Source organism: Gossypium raimondii, chromosome 11 (genome assembly GCF_025698545.1).
Source record: "Gossypium raimondii isolate GPD5lz chromosome 11, ASM2569854v1, whole genome shotgun sequence".
Lineage (NCBI taxonomy): Eukaryota > Viridiplantae > Streptophyta > Magnoliopsida > Malvales > Malvaceae > Gossypium > Gossypium raimondii.
The window spans coordinates 59,242,270-59,262,623 of record NC_068575.1 but is presented as its reverse complement, the minus strand read 5'-3'; the positions used below and the strand labels follow the sequence as shown (position 1 = coordinate 59,262,623).

At 33.0% G+C, this 20,354-nt stretch overlaps 3 protein-coding genes across 3 annotated transcripts; 2 read left to right on the top strand and 1 right to left on the bottom strand.

The window, feature by feature from the left end:
• Positions 1 to 7,398: 7,398 nt before the first annotated feature.
• On the top strand, positions 7,399 to 9,823 carry LOC105802235 (probable indole-3-acetic acid-amido synthetase GH3.1). The gene is made up of 3 exons (XM_012633750.2): positions 7,399 to 7,796; positions 7,888 to 7,989; positions 8,077 to 9,823. Exons 1-3 carry the CDS (start codon positions 7,471 to 7,473, stop codon positions 9,425 to 9,427), a joined length of 1,779 nt encoding a protein of 592 aa, XP_012489204.1. The 5' UTR covers positions 7,399 to 7,470; the 3' UTR covers positions 9,428 to 9,823.
• A 677-nt stretch (positions 9,824 to 10,500) lies between these two features.
• Positions 10,501 to 15,608, top strand: LOC105802236 (aspartic proteinase 36). The gene is made up of 12 exons (XM_012633751.2): positions 10,501 to 10,893; positions 10,984 to 11,104; positions 11,581 to 12,008; positions 12,115 to 12,271; positions 12,613 to 12,695; positions 12,822 to 12,918; positions 13,075 to 13,147; positions 13,335 to 13,538; positions 13,811 to 13,935; positions 14,109 to 14,210; positions 14,291 to 14,388; positions 15,205 to 15,608. Exons 1-12 carry the CDS (start codon positions 10,622 to 10,624, stop codon positions 15,374 to 15,376), a joined length of 1,932 nt encoding a protein of 643 aa, XP_012489205.1. The 5' UTR covers positions 10,501 to 10,621; the 3' UTR covers positions 15,377 to 15,608.
• Positions 15,609 to 16,303: 695 nt separating this feature from the next.
• LOC105802237 (casein kinase II subunit alpha-2) lies at positions 16,304 to 20,127 on the bottom strand. The gene is made up of 10 exons (XM_012633752.2): positions 19,725 to 20,127; positions 19,342 to 19,471; positions 19,017 to 19,211; positions 18,644 to 18,801; positions 18,055 to 18,145; positions 17,869 to 17,934; positions 17,326 to 17,408; positions 17,096 to 17,159; positions 16,919 to 16,987; positions 16,304 to 16,605 (listed from the first exon to the last, which is right to left on the bottom strand). The coding sequence occupies exons 1-10, from the start codon at positions 19,808 to 19,810 to the stop codon at positions 16,546 to 16,548; spliced, it is 1,002 nt and encodes a 333-aa protein (XP_012489206.1). The 5' UTR covers positions 19,811 to 20,127; the 3' UTR covers positions 16,304 to 16,545.
• Between the last annotated feature and the right edge of the window lie 227 nt (positions 20,128 to 20,354).

Below are 20,354 nucleotides of genomic sequence, written 5' to 3'. Positions count from 1 at the left end.
GCAATAAAGATGAAAAATAATAAACAAAAGGTGATGGAAATGCATTTGCGTACCCTTTTTTTAGCTAATTTTAAAGCAGAGTCGCAATGGTCGACGAGGGCCACTCAGAAAGCTAGCTGTATTCTATCACCTTGCATGTTCAGTTGTTTTCTTTGTTAGCCCATCACTGTGAGTCGTCATTTTCGCGTTCTTGCTCTTTGATGAGCTTTTTTTTTAAAAGAAAGAAATTATTATTTAACACTGTTTAATTTAATCTCAAAATAACAATTAAAACTTTTTCTTTTCTTTTTGCTTTCATCTCAGTGTAAAATGTTTTGAAGACAAAGGAGGTCACCATTCCGCCCCGGTGAGGGTGAGGAGTACGGTGGTTCTGGTGGCGGAATGAATGGTTGTAGGAAGGGAGAGCTTCGGATTTAAGGAAGAGAAAAGAGACGGAAAGAATAAAAAAAATGAATAATCGTTTATATATTTATTTATTTTCTCATATCATAAAAGTTGCTCCTAAAATAAAAAATTTTCTTTTTAATTAGTAAAAATTAAATTATACTTTAACCCCTTAAAATGATAAAAATTATTTTAATCCTTTAAAAGTTATAAATATATAGACTATTAAATTAATAAAATTATATTTTTACTATCGTAAAATTGACATCACCCTACTTTGAACATAATTATTTTATTAGGTTATAAGACATTCTTTAAGTTTTTTTATTTTGTATAAATTATTTGAGAATTTTCGGTTTATATTTATTTATAGATCATATTCGAGTTTTATATAAATTTATTTTATGTTAATTTAAATATATTTTAATTGTAAGTATATCTTAATTATTAATTTAAGAGATAAATTTCAAAATTATACATGAATTTTAATCTAATATGTAATTTTATATATGTACTTTGATTTTGTATAATTTTGTACACAAAATTTGATTTGATCAAATTCTTATAAATTATTAATACAATTATTGATACAACACCATTTTATGTTTATATATTACGTATACATATAATTATATTTATCCAATATAAAAATAAATTGATGTACTTATTTCTTTAAATGTGCATAATTAAATCAAAATTAAAGTTTCATGTATACATTTGAACCACAATCAAAATTTCATGTATAATTACACCAAATTAAAATTTATGTATCAAATTACATATTAAATTAAAGTTCATATATTATTTTAAGATTTATCCCTTAATATAATAAGATTTCATAAGAATTAAAATTTTTTGAAATTTTTGGTGAATAAACTAATGATTAATTTTATTTAAATTGAGTGGATAAATCCACCGCCCTAGTCCCCACCCCACGGGTGCATGCATAATTAATTTTCCTATTGATTTGATTTGACTTTTGTTGCGGAAAACAACAGCAGGAAGAAAAACAAGTTCAACTTTGCAACTTCATCGCAACCTAAAACGCGTGTGAGATACTGAGACTAACGAAGACAACTCTAGAATTCAGGTATCTCTCTCATTTTTATACTATTATTGATGCTATATATACATGCTAAATAATTTTTCATATATTGATAATATGTGTAAAAAAATTGCATATTCGTGTTGCATTTGTGTATTTTTCTTTTGTATTCTTGTGTCATGTTTTAATTGTTTTTCTTTTATTGTGTTGATATTGGAGGCAAAGTGTTCATGGTGAAATCATGGCTTGATTTTAAAAATTCTCTAAGCTCTTTCTACTCAAATAATCCATTCTATTGTTTAAAAATAAAAAATTTAAAATCATTTCATTTTTACTAGAAAATTTATCACACGTACATAAACATTTAAAATAATATATAAAAATAATGAAATGTAAGATTTAAAACTAACAATAGTAGCATATGCAAGTGTATAAAATTAAAATAAAAAAATTAGTTTCAATTTTAAGTAAAAGTTAAATAATTAAATACATCGATTAAGAATATTAAATATATTCGATTGTTTATCACAATGTTATTCTTCTTATTGAGTTTATATTAAATTGACTTGTGATACCAACTTAATTAGCGTCATTATTATATATATATATATATATATATATATATATATATATGCAAACAATGTAAGTAAAACCATTTATGTAATAACATGAAAACATATCAAAATATCAAAATAAATCTTTAGTCGAAATGATAAAGAAAATATTTTATGAACATTAGTGATATGAGTTCAACCCTACACATTTGTAACTTTTTATTAATTTTTTAAATAAAAAATACAAAAATACTCTCATAATAATATAACTTATTTAAACTATATAAAGATATTTTAATAATTCCATAAGTTAAATTGATGTCAAATTAAACTCAAACACATACTTAAAAATTAATATTAATATTTTCATAAATAAATTTAAATAAAAATATTTTTAATTATTTTATTTAAATTTAAATCGAACCCAGTCATCATTAAGGTAAAAAAAAAATGTGAGCCGGAACAAATGGTACCACTTAACCAATGAATGGACAAATCTAATTAAAAGTATACATGAGCTGAACTAAGTTGTAGCTTTTTTTTTTTTTTTTTTGAAAGCTCTTGGCCGAAGGCCTAGTTATCACTTCATTATTTATATATATTTTTATTTTAATAATTTATAATTAAATTTAAAATTATATTTTATTAGATAATTATTTAAGTTGGGTCGAGTACAAAAAAAATGACTTTGAACTCTCCATTTGGGGTCCGGAATGGATTTTGGATTTACCAACAGTATTTAAAGAAATGGGATTTAAAATGATTAAATTATTATTTTGAACTGTCCAATAATAATTTTAATGAAAACCAAAGCTTTATTATCCTCATTTCAAAAAAGTATTATGATAGAGTCGGATTTTGAGGTCATATTTATTATAAATTGCGTTATTGTAAGAGTATGGAAATTGACCTTGGTCGATCAAGTAATTATTAACAACTTATTTATTAAAAAAAACATTAACACATACAAAATGAGTTATTTCATGAAGAATTATCAAATTAATTAAGTCAAGCCATGTGACTTGACCATGTTTCAATCAAAGAGACCAGTAAAAGTAAAAGTCAATTACTTTAAAACACAAAATTAGGCATGAGGGGGCAAGTTAGTTTTATGTAGTAAGACTTCCAAACACTAGTTTGGCCTAAGTGGATATTTTCGCGGGGAAAAAAAATCATACAATTAATGTAAAGTTGTAAACCCATAACTTTTGATTTTCTATTTATTTTAAATATTCATTTGAAACTTCATTACATCTATCCAATTAGGACAAGTCAGGTATGCTCAATTCACATACGTCAGTTTCTTTTTCTTTTTTTAGAATTTTACAAATTTGGAACCATTCAGGTTTATTTGAATTACCATCTAAGAATTTTTTAAAATTTAAATTTAATTATAAAAATATTAATATTAATATAGTATTTTATATGCTGATTTTGAACAAATCCATTGTAAATAAAATTAAATAAAAATAAAATATTTTAAGTGATAATTTTGCATGGGACGAAGTCGAACAAATTTCTAAGGGGAGGCCGAATGAAATTTTAATTTTTTATAGTCTATATCTTTATAATTTTTAAAACATTAAATTAAATTTTTATAATTTTAGGAGAGTTAAAATATAATTTTACTTTTACTAATTTTAAATTTTAAAAAATTTCAAAAACCTATTTTTATTTTAGGGGTAAGCTCTTGCCAGCCCCGTATCCGCCTCTGATTCTGCACATAAACAAATCTACTTATATAATATGAATTTCACCTTAAAAATTATACTAAAAATTGGCATAGACAATATATGTATATAAGGATAAAAGGGTGGGTATCAATCAAATAAAGCACAAAACACATGAAGCACTTTTTGGCGGTCAATATCGATCTTTTCTTTGGTTAGTTTTTAGCTAGTCAATGTTCATGAAATATAGGATGCAATAAATTTCCTACCCACGATGGCTACAGATATCAACAAAGTAGTTTGTTTATGAAAACTTTACAATATTATTATTTAAATAATCTCAGTTAGACTTTTGTGGCTTACTTCTATAGCCCAGCTTCATACGTTTCCAAGATGAATACGGAAAAACAAAACCAGGTGTTTTTTTTTTCGCAGTGTTGAAATTTTCAGGTAATTTATTAATAAAAGTTTTTTTTTAAATTATCAAAATGGGCCAATTATTTAATTATTTACCGGAATGGTCCATTTTTCGCGAAATCGCATCAACGTCAGCATGATGTCAGGGTACACGCCAGGAAATCGCGTCCACGTCAGCGCGAGTTGCTGATGTGGACATGATTTCGGCCCGCGCGTGAACAGTACCCAACGGTCAAAAAAAAGTATAAATACCCCTTTTTATGTGTAATTTGCCCCTTTTTTTGGTATTTTGCCCCTAATTATACATATTAATGTAATATTGAAGGGTTAATTGATTAAAAATAAATAAATGTAAAAAGTACAAAAAAGATTCAAAAGTATTAACAACAAGATTTGAACCAAGGTACTAAGGGAAAAGAGCAAGTATCTTAATCAACTAAGCTAAACTTATTAATAGACATATTATAGAAATAATGTTATTATCTTAATTATATTACTTACTTTCTAATGATTTATCGGACCTATTCCATACACGTGTCAAATCAGAAAAAATAATACAACAATTCTGTAAAAAAAATCCGGTGTTTATTTCAAATAAATAAGGAAAATAATGACTTGAATGTTTCAAAATTCAATTTTAAACCGAAAAAATCAAAATTTAGAGGCAAAAAAAGATCTTTTTCGACGAAAATTGTGGCAAACCGCCTTCGGCTATTTGTCAGCGCGTAGATCTCGAAAATTTATTCGAAATAAAAAAAAATCGTCTCAATCGCACAACCGAGTCAAAAGTTATGGCCTTTCAAAGTTTTCCAAGCTAAAAAACACAAACTGTTCATGCCACGTCAGCAAATCGCGCTTACGTGGACGCGATTTGTTGCCACGTAAGTAATCGCGCTGACGTGGACGCGATTTGCTGACACATCCCCTGACATCGCGCTGACGTGAACACGATTTCGAGAAAAATGGCCGATTCCGGTAAATAATAAAATATTGAGCCCATTTCAATAAATTTTAAAAAAATAGGGCTTTTATGTGTAATTTGCCCGAAATTTTCAACTGATAAATTTCTACTTAAATTATAGATTAATATTAAGTATTCAACATCCATTTTTACACATGTTTAGACCTCTTTATAGAAATATAAACCTTTCAATCTATATAAAAAGTTTGAATATTATACCCAGATTCAACATTTACTTCAAAAATATTCATATCCGATAGCAATTTTTGGCACAGTCAAATATAAATATAAAAACATGATCCATTATTTTAAAATTCTAATTAAATAACATGGACACGTGTTACTCGAAAGCAATCCTTTATCCTTCATTGCATGTGAAGAAACAGGCTTTTTTTCTCCTTAAAAGGTAAGATTAGCCACCGCTGTTGATAAAGGCAACTGTACAATAGTGAAGGGCACGGTATAAGATCTATTAGAAATTAGTTAATTTGTTTTTCTTCCTTTTCAGTAATCATATATCAATATTTGCTTCTAAATAATTACCTATATTTTTACCAAATAATTTGTTACAAGATTACCTGCAATTAGTAACATCTCTACTACTAAAAATTGTAGAAGGGAAATAGAGATAAATGAGAGAAAGTTAGCTGGCAAAAGTTGATTTGATTTTCACTGTACATTCCTAAGCATTTTATTATTGCTTGGATGGTTGTGATAACATGTTTTTTGACTACAGATAGATTACTTTTTAGAGGCATGGATATAGACCAACAATCATATTTAATTTGAATCTGATTTTTTCAAACAATTTTCGAAATTAATTAATTTTGTGACGTGATGGTTGTCATGATTTCGGTCTTAAACTAGTATCAATCTAATATCTACTTATTTTCGTGTATTACCTTATAACCATTAGTATAAAATTTTAATAAAATTATTTAATTTAATTAAATTTTAATGATGCTTTTCATATCAATATATTTATATCTCTCATGTATATTTTACATTTTATATAATATATACAAAAAATAATGTTTTAAAATTGTGAGAAATCCAAAACAACATAACAAAATACACTGATATATATATTACAAATGTAAAAACAAAACGATACATCTATACAGTATTAACAACTTCCACCTTATATTAACTCCTATTTTCTTTTATTAACTATCAATGAAGAATCTTTGTTGGGGCCATAATTCGGAATAACGGACAGTAGAATTTCTGTGTGTTGTTTTATTTATATCTATCTCCATTAATCTTATTTTTCTACTTTTCAAAACTAAGCTATAACCTCTCGACACTCCTCCACGGAACACTTCATTTGGACTGAAAAGTTGAAACCAAGATTGGTGAAGCTCCAATGGAACACTTCGAACCTCAACGAAGATCACAACCATGCAAGTCTTTAAACCCGTTTCATTTCTTTGCCAACACCAAGAAAGAAGCAGCTTCCAGCTACTGCAGTTTTCATAGCTAAGCCTCGATTTGTTGTTCCAACTTTTGTAAAAAGCCATTTGAACTTGGGACATCAGTGAGTGGCTTTGTTCCAAAAATGATGTATGGGTTGGTGCGAATTGCTTTAAAATCTGTTAAAGAGTAGGAAGTGGGTTTGCAACAGAATTTAGAATCTAGAAGAGATTGTTTTAAAATCACGGACGATTATCTAATAGTTTTCCAATTATTTACTACATATATTCGGACACTTAAAGTAATTTTGTTTTATTAGTTTTGAGAAAGATAACAATCAATTAATAAACCACTAACTTTCAAAAACTAAAATTTTTAAAAAATAATTAATATCAACAGTTATATTTAAACAAGTTGAATTCAAATTTCATGAAATTTAAAATTAAAATATTTATTTGATCTATATTTTTTATAATAAATAAATTATTCACATTTAAATTTTATTCATAAAAATATGTGAAAGATTAATATAATTTTTAAATATATTTTAAGTAGCAAAACAAAATTTGAATATTTATTTTACCTGTCCAAAAGAGACGTATTAATAGGTCTGTTGCTAAGAGTGGCCATCAGCGGCGACGCAGAGATGAGACAGAAAGTGTCCGGCCGATGCCTAGGGTTACACAAACACACCATCACCCTTTGCTGACATGGCATAACACGTAGGACCCACATGTCGGGGTTCTTATAACCAGTATTACGTGTCATGGGACTCACGTGTCTCTTTTCCTTGCTACACGCCGGGGACATAAAATCTGACGTACTGTTCCTTTAGGCTCTAGTTCGGACAAGAAGCTGAAGTGGCACGACAAAATAAATAAATAAATCATCGCTCGGTTTCGCCTATATAAGCAACCCTTCCCTGCTTCAGCTTCTCTCACACCATTACCAGTACATATCGCTTTAACAAAAATCACTTAAATTTTCGACATTTTTGCATTTTTTTTGCTTTGCCTTTCAATATCGATGTTCATGGCTGTTGAATCAACTCTCCCGACTCCAGTCCGAACTCCCGCTTCCGATAAAGATGCGAAAGTTCTTCAATTCATTGAAGAGATGACAAAAAATGTCGATTCAGTTCAAGAAAGGGTTTTACGTGAGATCCTAGGCCGAAATGCCGAGACTGAGTATCTCGAACGGTTCAGCCTCAATGGAGCTACGGACCGGGAAACATTCAAGTCTCGAATCCCTGTTGTCACTTATGAAGATATACAGCCTGAGATTCAACGTATCGCCAATGGTGATAAGTCCCCTATCTTTTCAGTTCATCCCATTTCAGAGTTTCTCACTAGGTGAGATCTTTTAGCAAATAATAAATGTTTTTTAAATTTTTTTAGTCATGTTTATCTTTTAATGATATGTATTTTGGGGCTTACTTTGCAGTTCTGGGACTTCAGCTGGAGAAAGGAAGCTGATGCCAACAATTCATGAAGAGTTGGATCGTCGTCAACTCTTGTATAGCCTTCTTATGCCTGTAATGAACCTGTGAGTAGCTTTTGTACTATTCTTTTTGCTTCTTTAATATCTAACTTTTGTTGAAAACAAAGTTTGATATTTTTGTCTTTTGGATAGCTACGTTCCAGGATTGGACAAAGGGAAGGGTCTTTATTTCTTGTTTGTGAAAGCTGAAACAAAGACTCCTGGAGGGCTTTTGGCACGCCCAGTCCTCACAAGCTACTACAACAGCGACCACTTTAAGACTCGCCCATATGACCCTTTCAATGTTTACACTAGCCCCAACGAAGCCATCCTTTGCGTTGACTCTTTTCAAAGCATGTACGCCCAGATGCTTTGTGGCTTGATCATGAGGGACGAGGTCCTTCGTGTTGGTGCCGTTTTTGCCTCTGGCCTGCTTAGGGCCATTCATTTCCTTCAAAACAACTGGAAACAACTGGCTCATGACATTGCAACGGGAACCTTAAACCCTAAAATAACCGATGCTCCGGTTCGAGAATGCATGAGAAAAATCTTGAAACCTAACCCAGAACTTGCCCAGTTGGTTACCATGGAATGTTATGAGGAGAATTGGGAATGTATCATCAAAAGAATTTGGCCCAGAACTAAGTACCTTGATGTTATCGTAACTGGAGCCATGGCTCAATATATCCCCACCCTTGAATATTACAGTGGTGGCTTGCCAATGGCTTGCACGATGTATGCTTCGTCAGAGTGTTATTTCGGTCTCAATCTCAACCCGATGTGCAAACCATCCGAAGTCACATACACTATCATGCCAAACATGGCCTACTTTGAGTTCTTGCCTCATGGATCATCCACTTCGTGCCTAGTTGATCTCGCCGATGTCGAAGTCGGCAAAGAATATGAGCTCATCCTCACCACCTATGCAGGATTGTGCCGCTACAGAGTCGGCGATATCCTTCGAGTCACCGGTTTTCACAACGCGGCCCCACAGTTTCGTTTCATTAGGAGAAAGAACGTTTTGTTGAGCATCGAGTCAGATAAAACGGATGAGGCTGAGTTACAAAACGCCATCGAAAACGCTTCTCTTTTGCTGAAGGAATTCAACACCAGCGTTGTTGAGTACACAAGCTACGCCGACACCAAACAAATACCGGGTCACTACGTTATTTACTGGGAATTACTCGTCAAAGACTCAGCTATTGCACCAACCGATGATGTTTTGAACCGATGCTGCTTACAAATGGAGGAATCCTTGAACTCAGTTTACCGTCAAAGCCGAGTTGCTGACAACTCAATCGGCCCACTCGAGATAAGAGTAGTGGAAAACGGCACGTTTGAGGAGTTAATGGATTATGCAATTTCAAGGGGTGCCTCCATAAATCAATACAAAGTTCCAAGATGTGTAAGCTTCACTCCAATCATGGAACTTCTGAACTCAAGGGTGGTTTCTAAACATTTCAGTCCAGATTTACCACACTGGACCCCAGAACGTCGCCGTTGAGCACACTGCATAAAGTTCCACAAATAGTCTGTTAGCCCTCGGAAACCAACTTTTTTCTGCATATATATATAATTGTATTATTATTAGCTTTTAAATGGTTTGGGTCAGTGATTTTTGGTTCAAATCCATTTCATGTTTGTTTGTCACTTGCTATTGTTTCTTAGATCTGTCTTTTCTTTCTTTTTATAAATAAAGATGAGAAAAAGAGACCTTAAAGATGGATGTTAGTCATCTCATGAGTAGCTACTATGATATTATATAGACCATGATATATATATGTATGTATATAATGTGATGGCAGAAGTTGTAATGGATTGATGATGCTTGATGGTTTTCTTGTCATATTTGTTCATTTATCTATGCCTTTTCTGCATGGATTTCAGTGCACGTGCTTCATATTCCTTTGTCAACTTTTATAATCTTTACTACTATTTAAAAATGACTTGGATATAAATCGTTTTGATGGGCATTAGTTCCGAGACAGAGCAATTATTGGATACAGAGTTATATCAACAAAAATACTAGGGTTAGTATTGACAAAAAGAAGAGTTATGATTTACTCGAGTTATTGAGAGCTAAATTTGAGTATCTTGATTGAGATCAACTTCAAATTTCAAATCAAACGTTATCTGAAATCCGTCCATTGATTTCTAAAGAGGCTCCACTTCTTGTTGCTTGGTTGAGTGCGGGGGCTGAAACACTTGAATAAATTAAAGAAAGATTGTCTTAAATTTTATTACTTTTTAAATTATTTTTTTATTAAAAGGAAGATGAATTATCGTATAAGATGCGATAAAGTAGTGTTATACAAAATTTATCCTACAAAAGCATCAATGCATTTTGAAAAATATATTGGATGAATATATTTAAATTTTTAATTTTATACGTATAATTACATCATATAAAAACTTTTCTTTAATTGATCAAAAGAGTAATTCTCCGGTAAAGTTTGCTTTTCCTAAAAAATCAGTAAAGAAAACGACACCGTTGCAAGAGGTATAGCAACGTTTGGTTGGGGAAAAAACTGAAAAATCCAAGTATTCCATCCCATCCAACTACTAATTTTATATTTCTTTACGTAATTTGTTTAGTTAGTTTGGTGCAAAGCTCATTTCCGGTACCTTCCGTGCCGCTGACTTCCTCTTTCGAGCTTCCTTCAATTCCTTCGCCTCAGCCCGAGCTGCACCTTTTGTGATGGCGCGGGCACTGGTTAACCTCGCCGTCGGAACCGTCGTTTTCTTCCTCCTCTTTCTTCTCTCCCAATCAAACCCCTCCACGTCACCTCCGCGACTCCTCCCTCCGCCTCACCACGGCGCACGTCCCGCCATGGTCCTCCCTCTCTTTCCTTCTTCCAAGAATTCCTCTAGAACCTTCTTGCACTCTCATCGCCACCTTCTGAGATCTGACTCTCACTCTTCCCATCCAAACGCTCGGATGAGACTCTACGATGATCTCCTTCTCAACGGGTAATATTGTCATATTATCATATTATTATCTTTTAATCTTATTTCTCCTTGTTCTTTTAACTGAGATATTCGAGGATCAAACTTTCGAAGGTATTACACTACGCGGCTTTGGATCGGGACCCCTCCGCAGCAATTTGCGCTTATTGTGGATACCGGAAGTACTGTTACTTACGTTCCTTGCGCCACTTGCGAACAATGTGGTAGACATCAGGTAATATCAAAATTCATCCGAATTTTCAAATTCGAATATTCATTGATGATCCTTTTTTCCGCATATTTTCTGTTTATTGAATCGTTTTTGGACATACAGTGTACTCCAAACATATTAGATTAGATCTGAATGGGAATCCCCCTTTTTGATTTCTGAAGCATCGCTCTATTCATTGAGATTTCGTTCAGGCTTATTTGGTCGTGGCATTTGAAATTTTTCAATGTAAAAAATTTTGAAGCTTTGGTTGTTGATAGAAAGATGGACGGTTTTAAATTTAGATATATAATAATTAGCTTGGAATTAGTCTTAAATTTTAATCAGCTGCTTATTGTTTTTGTTAAATATGAATTTCCTTTCATAATGTTTGGTAGCAATGCAGCCCTAATAAAACTTCAGAGAAAGGTCTTCATTTGTTGGTTCCAGATGACCTTATTTAGGTGGTTAAGCTAATAGGTTTTCTGATTTCTACTTATCAGGACCCGAAGTTTCAGCCTGATTTATCCAGTACTTACCAACCTGTAAAGTGCAATTTGGATTGCAATTGTGACAGTGACAGGGTGCAATGCATTTATGAGAGACAGTATGCTGAAATGAGTAGCAGTAGTGGTGTCCTTGGTGAGGATATCATATCGTTTGGGAATCAAAGTGAACTTGTGCCTCAGCGTGCTGTTTTTGGTTGCGAAAATGAGGAAACTGGTGACCTTTACAGTCAACATGCTGATGGCATTATGGGATTGGGCCGTGGTGATCTCAGTGTTGTTGACCAGCTTGTTGAAAAAGGTGTGATTAGTGATTCATTCTCATTATGTTATGGTGGGATGGATATTGGTGGGGGTGCTATGGTTCTTGGAGGCATATCTGCCCCGTCAGACATGGTCTTTAGTTATGCCGATCCTGTTCGCAGGTATGTTTTTGTAAACATTTTTATCTCCAAGATAGAATACGTCATCAACTTCCTATATACACTCGATACATCTGACACATTTACTCTAGTTTCGGGATGGCAACAGTCCATATTACAGCATTGGTTTGAAAGAGATACATGTTGCGGGGAAGCAGCTATCTTTGAACCCAAGTGTCTTTGATGGAAAGTATGGAACTGTTTTGGATAGTGGTACAACATATGCATATCTACCAGAACCAGCATTTTTGGCATTTAAAGAAGCTGTAAGATGCAATTTCCATGAATGAATCGTACTTTGTTAAAGTTTTAGCAGGCGTGTTAATCTGTTCTTAGTGGACGCTTTTTGTTTACTGGATGAGTAATTGGTTGAGTTGAAATGGATTTAAAAGCTCCATTTTCATCCTCAATGCTATAATATGGAGGATCTTTGAAGTTTTATTCTAACAGTTGCACATATTTATCTGGAATTTATGTTTGGTTGTAAGGGCATCTGATGACTACATGCTTAACAGGTTGATCTGTAACAGTCAAACCTAACAATTGTCATTTTTATTGTGTTTGTTCTTTTCCCCTTAAGTTTCACTTTTGCATTGTTCTATTCCAGATCTTGAAAGAACTTAATGGCTTAAAGCAGATCCGTGGCCCTGACCCAAATTACAACGATATATGCTTCTCCACTGCTAGCAGGTATTACTTATACTGTCTACAGTATGCCATAACAGAAAAGTTGAACAAATTTTTTGTTATTTATTGTGAAAACCTGTTAGTTATGTTTGCTATCATATAACAGATAATTTTTTTTTTCTGCTTCAGTGATGTCTCTGAGCTCTCAAAAACATTTCCAACGGTTGAAATGGTATTTGGCGATCAGCAAAAATTATTGCTCTCACCTGAGAATTATTTGTTTCGGGTAAGCTTTTCACACTGTAATTGCTTTTACTGTTAATTAAACATCTTCCTTTCTTGAGAGAATCTTTTTAAGGTTAATACTTGAAGTTGGTGTAGGAATAGTTGCTTTTGAGTTCAGCTGAATTTTCTGCTTATCTTATATCTTATATTCATATAGCATTCAAAGGTCCACGGTGCATATTGCCTTGGTATCTTCCAAAATGAAAAGGATCCAACAACCCTTCTAGGAGGTATGTTAATTTTCACAAACCTTGCGTTTCATTATGTTACTACTTTTAAAGTATCATCTTCTTTTGCAAAGTTTGGCCAAATATCTCCGGTTTTTGATCCAAAACTTTAGCTTGATGCTGTGAAAGTTCTCGAACTAATTTTTGTTGTTTACTTTCTTGTTCAAAATTAACCGTTTTTCTGCAATAGGTATCATTGTACGTAATACTCTAGTCACATATGACCGCGAGCATTCCAAAATTGGTTTCTGGAAGACCAATTGTTCTGAGCTATGGGAAAGGCTGCACATAACTGGTGCACTATCACCAACTCCATCTTCAAGTGGGAAGGGTAATTCAACTGAGTCACCAACTACAACAGCTTCTGATGGATCACCACATTACGATTTTCCAGGCATGTTTAAACCATGGTTTTCTGAGGACCTTACATGGTTCTTGTTTTATTTGAACCCATTTCAAGGACTAGAACTCAGTTCTGCCATTTATTTCATTGAAAAGCATGAATAATCAATACTTTTTTAAGTATACTTTCCTTTCCATGTTAGCTTTTGTACTATACCATCTTCAGACTACAGGGTCATGTTTCACTTTCCCTTTCTGGTGAAAAATCCGTATCTATCAGGTCTTTCACTGGAATTCTTTCTGATGACATTTGTTGTTTAACAGGGAAAATTCAGATCGGTAAAATTATATTGGATATGTCATTGAGCACCAACCACTCATATCTAAAGCCTCAGATCAATAAACTTACAGAGTTCATTGCTAAGGAGTTAGATGTTAATGCTTCACAGGTTCAGCAAATACCATCTCTGGATACTCTCTTCGAATACTATAGAATTTATGAACTATTGATATGAAATATTATGTTAATTACTGAAGGAACTTCAAACTATCTTACTGAACAGTTGATTTTGTGTATGGTTTCAACTTTCAAGTAATCTTTTATTTTATGTTTCTTTTCCAGGTCCATTTATTGAATTTTACATCTGAAGGAAACAGTTCTCTTGTTAGATTGGCCATAGTCCCTTCAGACTCATCAACCTACATTTATAAAGAGACTGCAAGAGTAAGTCTTCTTTTAGATAATTGCAATTCTGTTGTTGTAAAAATATAACTGCTTTTTGCTTGATGAAATTCTGCTTCCAGAATATAATTTCTCGACTTGCTGAACATCGCGTGAAGCTCCCTGATACTTTTGGAAACTATCAGTTGGTGCAATGGAAAGTTGAGCCTTCTACAAAACAGTATGTTTCCATCTTGTTCATGTCCAGTTTATTTTTCACAGTTCTTTGTTCTCCTTATCACTTTCATGCTATGGAGCCTGGCAGCGGTGGGCTACTATCTTATGTGATAGTCACCTAAAAACATACCTTCCTGCTCTCAGTGTTACGAATAATCTACCAAAGGTTCTGTGTCTATTTAAATTTGGATCTGATATTACAAAGGCTTCCTTTAAATTTTTTTAATTTTCAGAATACGCTTTTCCATATTTCTGCATAGCATCATTATCTGTAATAGCATGATGCATGCATAAAGACTTGTGCCATAAATCCATAGAGTTTAGGTCTTCCGCATAGTAAACTGTTGCTCATAAGCGCGAATCTGTTATTACATTTTCAGAGATATCTGCTTCCTAATTTTTCCTTTTCCTGTGGATTCCTATTCTGCATTTATCATAAAATATGTCACATATTATCAGAAAATAATTGTGCAAAATTTAGTATTCATCATTGTTGAGCTGACAAGGTTTTGTATTGTTGTATCTAGAGGGAAAAAAGTTTCAGTATATGAATGCAAGGTATATGGTAAAAAACGAAACAGAAAACTGTGTTAGTTACTAGTTCTCTTGGTGAATCTTCACAAACTATACCGGTATTTGGTATTTATATGACCCCATGTATTCTCAATTTTTTCATATGCTTGAAGGATCATGCCTCATCCCCATGTAAAATTTGTCGCACACAAACATTACATGGTCATTTTAGGATAAAAATAAAATAAAGACTTGATGCACGTCATGGTACAAAGCCCTAACTTGAATTATTGGATGGAAATGACAGGACATGGTGGGGGCGAAATTATATGGTAGTGGTCGTGGCTCTTATCATAATAGTGGTGATTGGATTATCAGTTTATGGAGTGTGGGGTATGTGGAGACGTAAACAACAAACGGTGAATTCATATAAACCTGTTGGTGCGGCAGCTCCGGAGCAAGAACTTCAGCCTCTATAGTAAATGAAACCTCTTTTTTGGTTTGGTTATTATCCTGGTTTGGGATATGGCTTCTGAATCAATACAGTTTAATGTTGAAAGCTTTGGCTTTTTCTTTTTCTTTTTTTTGGCTCATTATTTCAAGATAGGAGTATACAAAGGAATACTTAATGCGAAATGAATCAGGGAAAAAAAGAAAGGAAAAACTCATTAGTCAATAAATAAGAATCAATAAAAAGCTCGTTAATCGATATATAGGATTTTGATTTACAACGTTCTTGTTTGCATGCTGTTTTGAACATGCAAATTTTCACTCTACTTTTTGGCATATTAGACCAGAGTTCGTTCGAATGGTTAGATCTTTGGGTTCTGGTTCAACTAGTCGAGTTCCTCTGTTCATTGTATATTTAAACACTTAAGTTTAATGTTGAATAAATATTAAGCATAATTAATAAGATTAGGCGCTTCATTTAACATCAATAATATCAAGTTTTTCTTCATGGTTTAAATTTTAACATGCAATACAATTAGAAATTTAATGTATAAAAATTTGTTTCTTAATGAATCAGTTTTGGTATTTTATTAGTTGAATTGGTTTTAAATTGGTTGTAGATAATTAAAGATGTAGAGTGTTTTTGAGCTTGAATAAAAATAATTAAATTTAAATAAAATTATTTTATTATATTATATTTCAAACCAAGCGGATCGACCAAAACTAAAGAAAACCCATCTTAAGCTTAACCAAAATTAGACCCTCCGAGTCTAGTGAGTAGCCTAACGTCCAACCACGATCTTCATTCTTTAGCCAATGATATACATTTTTAATGGTTATGAATGATTGATAGTTAAACGACAATTAAGTTTACGATCGTGAATTACAGCTTGCGATTCTATTTTTCCTTTTACAAAGAAAAAGATCAAACGATTACCCTTCTATTTGAGCTACGATTGTAAAATTAAAGCATAAATACTTCGTTCTTGAAAATAAATGTATATAAACTCGGAAACGAAGTTACCGAGGCTAGTGAAAAGTAAAGAGCAGTTTATGTTTCGTCCACAGCCTTTTTAACTGCCTAAGATTGAGAACCGCAGCCACAATATTTTTGAGAACATTAAACAACACATTAAATCTCTTACCCCAGATGAGTCTGGTTCTGATTTACAAATGAAATCCTCCCAAGGGAATTGAGTCACTGAGTCCGCATCCTGCTGCTCTCTGCTGCCCTGACTTGTGCAAAGTAAGGATGGGCCTGCCAAAGGGAAACATCAAAACAATGTTATGACTTTGGGATTTCCAAGTTTTCTTCATTTATTATTTGGAGAGTTCTTGGAGGATCATACCCCCCTACCCATGTCCGGATATGCATCGGATATGGATGTCGGGTGTTGGTACTTCAAGAAAAATGAAGATAAAGAAATATTGCTATAGGACATCTATTTCATCTTTATCTACTTAAAGATTTTTCCAATCAGCGCATAGCAAAATTCTTAATTCCATATTTACAGGTTCTGAATTTCATTCAAGAGAGAGAGTGGAACAAAAAGTAAAGGAGGTAAACTTACCATAGCCTCTCTAGCAGTTAGCCTGTCCTGATGGTCGTACCGAAGCAACTTATCAAGAAAATCAATAGCCTGAAATTCCATAAGTGCAAAGATGAATATCAATTTTAAGGCATTTAACTGTTACTGAGCATATGGATAATATGATTTCCTAGAGGTTTGTTTAAGGAAGAAAATGACCTCGGGAGAAACAAGATGCTGATTATCTGCATTAATAAATTTGGACCAGGGTTTGCGGCTGTGCCTGAAATACGACATATTTAATACATTAATGGATAAGAATTAACCATTCCACACTATAATATGTCTTAGGAGGGATATATCATCTACACATGAAACTGTAGCATGAGGCACAAAGTTGAATACTTAGGTAGGAAAAGCCCAAATATATAATTGTTTGTTCAATGTACCTTCCAACTTGAGCATCAAGTTGAGGATCAAGCTCCAAATGGTATTTGTTGAGATAAGCATTTAACTCATCAGTACCTAGCACCTGAAGTTACATTGTAGCGGTCAAAAGGTTTGTACCATCCACAAAAACTGGAAATACTTTGTTAGGAAAAGCCCAAATATATATAAAACTTGTTTTGACATTGCATGTAGAGATGCCCCTGCTACATACCCCTTATAAAGTGAAAGTCGAAAAGAAGGTACAAATGTTTAAATCAAAACCTGCAAAGTTATCGTTGCATCTAGAAAGAATAGTAAGTAAACAAAAGTAAGAGTTGCAGAAAAGGTTACAAATTGATGCTCCTGACACAGGTTTTAAAAGCAAGATGGATAATATGAGATGGATAAGCTGACAAGATAGAAAGATATAGACCAACACATTAGCCCAGTAGCAGTTGGAAAATGATGGATTATCCTAATCAAAATGTTAACAAGATAAATGATAATGAAATTAATCTTCAGCAAGGAATTAAAAGATTCACCAATTAGCAGAAGCATATTACCTTGGCAATTTTAACTAATTGATCATGGTTGTCATGGCCATAGAAGAATGGTTCCTTCCGGAATATCTACAAAATAAATAAGTATAACAAACAAATCAAACAACACAAATATTCCATCACACACCAAAAGTTGGTCTTCCAAATGAAGTTTTAATAATTTTAATGTACGAGAATGGTTTTTCTTACCATTCCAGCAAACATGCAACCAAGGCTCCACATGTCCAAGGAATAGTCATAGTCTTGTAAATCTACCAGAAGCTCAGGCCCTTTAAAGTACCTGAGAAATAAGGAGAGAAATAAATTCCCCAAAACTGAATCCATATTACAGATGGACTATAAATGGAAGAAAAGTTCACAAAGCTATTAAGTTTTCAAATCATCCAAAGAAACTGAGCTCTTTGACAAGCTAGATTTTGAAACTAATACCCTGAACCTATAAACAATAAAAGAAAATGCAGATGCATTCTTGAAGTAGTCCAATTAGTGGTTGTTCAAACGAATATTAAATACAGTACTTATCTAATTTCGCTTAGCTTGACTCACTAAATTCGTGATGAATTTTTTATCTATATGCCTGTAATACCAACCAAATTCAGTTTTCGAGGAAAGCCAATTTTAGGAACAAGCACAGCAAGAATACAATGAATCAACCCCAAAAGGATATTAATTTTCTCTTTCATACATGGACTAATATTTGTTTTAAGTTCTCACCATCTCAAAGGAATAACACTCTTGGAAACTAGTCATATTATAAACGAAGTCTTTGAAATGTTACCTAGAAGCCACACGGACATTATACTCTTTGCCAGGATGGTAAAATTCAGCAAGTCCCCAATCTATCAAGCGAAGTTTGCGCAGCTCATGATCTATCATGACATTGTGAGGCTTGACATCTCTGTGCATTATTCCTTGTGAATGACAGTAATCTAATGCCTAACAAAGCAAACAAATCTTTTCTGATCATCCTATGATGCAAACATACAAACCAGAAATTCTTGAAAAGATCTAAAAAAGATAGTTATATTGGGAAAGCAATTAAGTAATGAGTAAAGCTAGAAACAATTACCAAACCATATCATGATGGAGTATTGGAGCATAGTTTTATATATTGAAAGTTTGAATGAAGAGCATAACTGCATAATGGTTACCTTGAGGAGTTCATATATGTAGTAGCGGATATCATAGTCTGTCAAAGTAGGGTAAAGAACTTTGAAATCCGTACTGTTGACGTGCTCGAAAATCAAGCTAGGAGTTTTGGAGTGATGATCTCTTACAACATCAAGAAGCTTAACAATATTCGGTCCACCACACAAATTCTGAAGGATTTTTATCTCTCTCTTGATCTGGCCACAATAATAATAAAAATAATAACAAAATTACTTTTATAATCATCAAGAATATGCCTAAGATTCTATCTCATATAAATCTACTCGAATACTATTCTAACCTCATAGATGATAATTAAGTACTAACCTTCTTTTTCTTAACAGGCTTGAGGATCTTGATTATACAGCGTTCATTGTTATTAACATTTATGCCTTCGAAAACCTCACTGTATTTTCCCCTTCCAACTTTCCGAACAACCTCATAATCATCTTGATCACTAAAAAAAACAGTAAAAAAAATCAATTTACGCCGATCACGAACAGGATCGAACAATTAACAGTAGTATTACACTTAAAAAAGCTATAGAAATGCTTAAGAAAAATTGGAAGATCTAGTTAATCGAAGGTAACTACAGAACCTTGAATTCGTATCAGCTGATGTAACCTATTTCAGATTTGAATTAAACAAATAAATAACTAACGTAATCAAGTATCAACGACTATACTGAAGGAAGTATTCAAAAAGTTTACCCCCATTGAACAACGAGGGACTCGTAATCCCAGTACTCCTTAGGACGAAGGACATTGACGTCAGCATAAACGCGAGATTTGGACATGATTTGACTGCGGTTGGAACAGGAGATCTCGTCGGTCTAACGGTTATCGCAACAGTGGTGGCCGAAGGGGAGGCGATGGGGGAGTAAAGTAGCAAGAGGCGGAGTCAAACTGGACGGCTGGCGGTGCGGCGGAGATGTTTCAAACATTCAAGCCTAGCCAGTCTATATCATTTCTTACTTTGAGTGGTTTTGGAGAAGCTTAGGCTCGGTTCGAGAGGTTTTGGATTTTGAGGAAAAGAAAAAAGCGGGGATGGGTTTAGGCTATTACGGTGCGCCTCTGGCTATGTTATTTGGCTCCCATGAGCTTAGTTGAGCTATGATATGAAGTTATAAACAAAGATAATATACAGCAAAAGTTTTTTTTTTAAAAAAGTGGCCAATTAATAATTATAAAAATAAATCTAATTTTTACTTAAATTATATTGTATTTAAATCTTAAATGTAAAATTTAATTAAAAATATTAAAATTACTAGTTTCGATTTTCTAATCAAATTCAATTACAAGTCGATCTATTTTATCCCAACCAGAACTCGGTTTTTCTGT